This window comes from Piliocolobus tephrosceles, chromosome 14 (genome assembly GCF_002776525.5).
Source record: "Piliocolobus tephrosceles isolate RC106 chromosome 14, ASM277652v3, whole genome shotgun sequence".
NCBI classification, from domain to species: Eukaryota; Metazoa; Chordata; class Mammalia; order Primates; family Cercopithecidae; genus Piliocolobus; species Piliocolobus tephrosceles.
Genome location: NC_045447.1, coordinates 44,390,367 through 44,396,910, shown reverse-complemented (window position 1 = coordinate 44,396,910; position 6,544 = coordinate 44,390,367). Strand labels below are relative to the sequence as shown.

Below are 6,544 nucleotides of genomic sequence, written 5' to 3'. Positions count from 1 at the left end.
TTTATTTATTTATTTATTTATTTATTTATTTATTTATTTATTTATTTTGAGATAGAATCTCGCTCTGTTGCCCAGGCTGGAGTACAATGGCCCCGTTCTCAGCTCACTGCAAGCTCCGCCTCCCGGGTTCACGCCATTCTCCTGCCTCAGCCTCCCGAGTAGCTGGGACTACAGGTGCCTGCTGCTATGACCGGCTAAGTTTTTGTATTTTTAGCAGAGATGGGGTTTCACTGTGTTAGCCAGGATGGTCTTGATCTCTTGACCTCGTGATCCACCCGCCTTGGCCTCCCAAAGTGCTGGGATTACAGGCGTGAGCCACCGTGCCTGGCCAAAATGTTATTTTTAATTTAAAAATTCCGTTTAAGATTTGTCTTAAATACTATCTATTGAATTGTATTTGTTCAAAAATTGTGAACTTTTTTTCCAAGAAAATGTTCTTATCGCTCAGATATCTTTTCTCCTAGCCTCTTTTTTTATAGACAACTCTTGTTTTATTGATTCAAAAGCCTCTTTAATTCCATTGATAAAACTACTGAAAATTTTCTTTAACGTTTTCACCATCTCCCCACGTTAACTGATTTTCAGCAAAAGCTGTTTGTTTGTTTGTTTGTTTATTTTTTATTTATTTATTTTTTTGAGACGGAATCTCACACTGTTGCCCAGGCTGGAGTGCAGTGGGGCGATCTTGGCTCACTGCAAGCTCTGCCCCTCCCAGGTTCACACCATTCTCCTGCCTCAGCCTCCCGAGTAGCTGGGACCACGGGTGCCCACCACCACGCCCGGCTCATTTCTTGTATTTTTAGTAGAGACGAGGCTTCACTGTGTTAGCCAGGATGGTCTCGATCTCCTGACCTCGTGATCTGCCTGCCTCGGCCTCCCAAAGTGCTGGGATTACAGGCCTGAGCCACCACGCCCGGCCAAGGCTGTTTATTTTTTTATGTTTTTGAGATGGAGTCTCGCTCTGCTGCCCAGGCTGGAGTGCAGTGGCACGATCTCAGCTCACTGCAGCCTCTGCCTCCCGGGTTCCAGCGATTCTCCTGTCTCAGTCTCCCAGGTAGCTGAGATCACAGGCATGTGCCACCACGCCCGGCTAATTTTTGTATTTTTAGTAGAGATGGGGGTTTCACCATGTTGGCCAGGTTGGTCTCGAACTCCTGACCTCAGGTGATCCTCCCGCCTTGGCATCCCAAAGTGCTAGGATCTTTATTTTAATTGTCAGTTTGTTTCTATGGGGTTAAAAGTTTATGTCAGAAATTTTCTATTCTGCTGATCCTTTTAACCGGACTTCTAGACTGATCACTATTTGGAGCCGACTTGGAATTCCTCACAATCATGTGGGTGACTCTTAGATGTTCCCTGGTGGGCATTGTTTCTGTCTTCCTCTGACTACTATGTGGCCTCAGGGATTCTTCAGTGGAAAACAAGTGATGGCTGCCACTTGGCTGCATGCTTGGTTAAGCCAGGTCAGGTGGTTAATACAATTTATTTGATCCTCCTGGACTTTTCTCGGTTTTTGCATTACTCTGATGGCTCATGAGAGGCCACTGGTATCTAGGACAGAGCCCAGGGATGAACGATATCTTCCAAAAGGAAAAAGAAAAGAGGCCTGTGCCCTTGACCCTTGCATCAGTTTTGCCACACCTTCCTTACTCCCCTCTCTTCTCCAAGACCATGAATGATTTTCTGGTGAGGACTCTGAGTGAGGATGAGAGAGAGAGACAAAGCTACAGGTTAATTTATGAAGATACAGAGACAGAAAAATTCAGCAAACAGTTTAAAGAATTTATATGACAAGGAGAAAAAAAATGAGGAGAAAGATAAAACTGTTATTTAATATGGAGTAGGAAGAGCTTGAAAGGTAACATAAAAGTAAGGACCCACAGGAGTTTCTATATTCTTTTAAAAGTGCTCACTTATCTTTTCAACAAATGTGTTGATTCAAATTACTTCTCTGGGATCTGGGAGTAGTCCAGAAGCCAAAAATAGCCAATCTGGTCAGAAAGCAGCAGCCAAATATGTTCAAAGAAAGAAGCCATGGAGCAATTGAATCAAAGACCTACAGACTAGAGTTTTCATTCATCCAACAATAAAAATGTGAAGAGTCACTTTTGCTTGACGTCAATTCGTTCAGTATCTATCACGGAGAATGAGAACTACAAGGTTAGACAAACAAGAACATACTTTGGTGGAGTTGCATTAAATGTTTCCTGTTCCTACAGAGCCCTTCTATGTAATGAGAGTCTGTGTAATGAGATTACCTATGTAACCTTTGATCTACTTGGTCTTTCATCTTGTCCTCTGAGACTCTCAAGTGGGAGCAGTCAGGAAGCACAGAGCCATCAGGACCCCTCCACCATCACTGTGGGAAGTGTTTCTGAAATACCAGGCTTCTCACAGCGGCCTTCACGTCCTTGTTCCTCAGGCTGTAGATGATGGGGTTGAGCATGGGGGTCACCACCCCATAGAAAAGGGAAATGAGTTTGTCTGCAAGGTCCTGTTTGCTCCCAGCAGGTCCTTAGACTTGGGCTTCCCATACATGAAGAGGATGGTCCCATAGAAAACGATCACCACAGTGAGGTGGGCAGAGCAGGTAGAGAAGGCCTTTTTCCTCCCCTCAGCTGAGGGGATCCTCAGGATGGTGGCAATGATGAAGACATAGGAGAAAGTGATGAGCAGAACTGGGACCCCCAGGAAGATCACATTGGCCACTCCCATACTGATCACATTGACAGAGATATCAGCACAGGTCAACTTCAGGACAGCCAGAATCTCACAGATGAAGTGGTTGATGATGTTGTCTCCACAGAAGGGCAGCCTCATTGCAAGGGATGTCTGCACCATGGCAGTGAGGCTTCCAGCTACCCAGGAGCCGGCAGCCATGGGCACATAAGTAGCTTTGCTCATGACTTCAGAGTACCTAAGGGGGTTGCAGATGGTCACGTAGCGATCAAACACCGTCACGCTCAGGAAAACACACGCTGTGGCTCCCATGGCAAAGGAGAGGAACATCTGCACTGCACAGGCTGACAAGGAGATGGTTTTTCTGGGAGTCAGGAAGCTATTAAGGATGAGTGGGACTGAGGAGGTTGTACAGCAGATGCCTAGGAAGGACAGGTTCCCCAGGAAGAAGTACATGGGTGTGTCCAAGCGGGAGTCAGGGATGGTCACCAGGATGAGGACCCCATTGCCCAGCAGGATCACCAGGTACATCAGCAGGATGAGCATGAAGAATGTCTTCTCCAGCTTTGGATGGGCAGAGAGCCCCAGGAGAACGAACGCTATCACAGGGGAGGTCTGATTGGAACTGACCTGGTGTCTATATGTCACTTGCACGAACTCAGAGGGCCAGCTCTGTGATTCTCTGATGCCTAAAGTGCCCAGACAGCCAGTGAGGAAGCCCAGACTTGCTGAGCAATTGGAGAATATCTCTGACAATTCAAAGGGTTCTCTATATTGCTTTAAATAAAATGCAGGAAATTTGATCAAAATCTACTTGGTGGTATTTGGCCACCCCATAGAGAGGTTTCAAATGTCACCTGATTAGATTTAATTTTCCTCATCATATTTAAGACAGGCATCACACATTTACTTCAAGTTACATGTGTGGATGATTCACTTTGCTCAATTTTGGCAAGAAATATTATATTCAATTTGTATGTTTTTTTCCCCTTGAGACCTAGGACTGGTAGAAAAAACTGGTACGCCTCATCCCCAATCCCTGACCATTCTGCTCTGTGAGCACTTTTTAAAATTATTATTATTATTTGAGACAGAGTCTCACTCCATTACCTAGGCTGGAGTGCAGTAGGGCAAATACAGCTCATTGCAGCCACAACCTCCAGGCACAAGCGATCCTCCTGCCTCAATCTCCCAGGTAGCTGGGACCACATGCCTGTGCCACCACACCTGGCTAATTTTTAATTTTTTGTCAAGACGAGGTGTCACTTTGTTGCCCAGGCTGGGCTTAAATTCCTGGACTCAAGCAATCCTGCCACCTTGGCCTCCCAAAGTGCTGGGATTACAGGCGTGAGCCACGGCACCCGGCCTGTGAGCACTTTAAGATGCTCTCTGCCTCCTCTTTTCTAGATCACTTCTGAGATCTACAGAACCCTGGGCTATTTGTCCATTCACTCACTCACTTGCCAGACTCTTCTGGAGCACGTATTAACAGGACTGGCATTTGCCAACCAATCAATGCATGGGAATCATGAAGTTCTTTTTCTTCTCTGGAACTTCATTTCCCAATGCTTACTTTGGAATAGATTATTATCAGAGATATTCCATCCCAGGGACTAAATGGTCTCATGGATTTCTCATTCTTGGACTGTTGCACCATGGAGACATCCTTTTCTATTTCCTTCAAAATTCCCCCTGTGCCACTTAGTCACCAGGTACGCCACCGGGGATGGAGCTGGGCCCACAGGAGTTTCTATATTCTTTTAAAAGTGCTCGCTTACCTTTTCAACAAATGTGTTGATTCAAATTTACTTCTCTGGGCTCTGGGAGTAGTCCAGAAGCCAAAAATAGCCAATCTGGTCAGAAAGCAGCAGCCAGATGAGTTAGTGCCTGAAATGGGTGAACGTTTTCTTGTCTTTGTTCTGTGTTTTGGTAAAATCCACAGAAACCATTCATTGCTCATACAAAGCCACTTAAATCTCATCCTGCTATTGGGATTATTCTAGTCCCTGAAGTCATTTAAAGTTTGGAAATTCAAGTTACCAAGTCAAGAAACTTCTTATACATCTGGGATTATGTCCCCGTGATCCAATTACTCTGAAGTTTCTCCAGAAATACTTTCTTCTCTCTTCCCTCTCTTCCTACCCATTTTACTGGGCTATTGGAAAGTATTAGAGAGGAAGGATCACCCTAGCCCTCCCCAAATTAACAAGAACCCCCAGTCCATGAGAACTGTCACCAGAGTCCATGATAGATCTAGGGGAATATGAAACCACACAGGACAAATCCTTGTGGGTTAGTCCCCTTGGCCATTTACAAATTCAAAGGGTTTAGGATCTCAGGTTTGGATGAAAGCCAGTGACCTAGAAGATCTCTTGTCTGCATCCCACCAAATAGGTTTTGTTAGGCAGTTCCTACCCAGACCAGACCTTTAAAGGGTCATAAGTGAATCTGGTCATGGCTTCTACCAGAGAGTTTCAGAGGCAGGGCAGCTGTGGACTTGAAAAAGAGCAGGTGATCACAGAAGTGGTGTCCTGTTGCGACCAGCTCAGTCTTTTCCTGTGTGTGTGTGTGTGCATGAGCATACTATATCTGTGCATTTGTGAGAGCATTGCTGATTTACCACTGTCATCTAGTAACCTCCACTTCTGAGATCCAAAACTGAGAGCTATGACTGCCCAGGCAGCAACCAGAAGCATCTTCAATGTGGATCACTGTTTTCTGATACACTATAGTTTCTTAATCACATTCCAGTTTTCCCTTTCCCATTTAATTCTAATACCGGAGATGGTAGGTGGCACATACGATGAGCTCTCATTCCACAGATGTTCTTGGTGTGCAAGAAGAGCCTGCTCAGTTTAGCAAACACCCTTGGGCAGTCCTGACCACCTGTTTCACAAATGAACATGCCTGTCTTATACACAAATGAACATGCCTGTCTTCTAGCTCTAAAAATCCTAGAATCAAGTACATGCCACATTCATAGTCATAAGCCATTTTGTCTTGCATTGAATTTTTTTCTTTTTGTGAGATATACATACAAAAGAGTGTAAAAAGCATATGTAAACCATTCAAGGAAAAATAAGAAAATACACTACCATGTCCCCCTCCTCCACTCAGGTTAAAATCAGGATGTTCCAGAACCTTATAAGCCCCTCTTATTTCCTTATCCAATTATATTTCCTTATTCCCTCCCTTCCAGAAGTGACCATTATTTTGACTTCTATGGAAATCATTTTGTGGTAGGCAGAATCTTAACAATCCCCACATGATCACACAATTCCCTTCGTGTGGTGATCAAATACTAACCTAGGTACTGCTGTGAAGGGATTTTGTCAATGTAACTAAAGTTCCACATCCATTGTCTTTAAGATTAGAAGATTATCCAGCGAGGTCTGACCTAATCAAGTGAGCCCTTTAAAAACAGTTTTCTCTGGTTAGTAGCAGAAGGAGAAGGCAGATTCAAAGTGTGGGAAGGATTCCACATGCTGTTTCTTGATTGTGAGATGGAGGGAGCCACGAACAAGAACCAGAGAGCTGCCACAAGGAGCTAAGCATGACCCCTGGCGACGGCCAGTAAGGAAACCGGAACCATAGTCTAAAAAACACAAGGAATTGAATTCTGCCACCAATAGCAATGAGCTTGAAAGCTGACATCTTCTCAGAGCGCAGCCTAACTCACCCAACCTTCTCACTTCCGGAACTGTGAGCTACTAATGAGGTGTTTCACGCTGCTGATAGTGGGGTGGTTTGTTATGCAGCAAAAGAAAGCTAATATGTATTCCCTTCATTTCCTTCACAGTTTGACCTTCTACAATGTACTAGTGTACAATGGATTGTTCCATTTTGAAAAATAGAGTAACAATTA

The 6,544-nt window shown here is 44.5% G+C and overlaps 1 protein-coding gene across 1 annotated transcript; it reads right to left on the bottom strand.

Moving 5' to 3' along the window:
• Positions 1–2,356: 2,356 nt before the first annotated feature.
• On the bottom strand, positions 2,357–5,584 carry LOC111536835 (olfactory receptor 13C7-like). Its single transcript, XM_023203356.1, is given in 3 exon segments — positions 2,357–2,502; positions 2,505–3,407; positions 5,482–5,584. Coding segments are annotated over 3 exon segments (1,152 nt in total).
• Between the last annotated feature and the right edge of the window lie 960 nt (positions 5,585–6,544).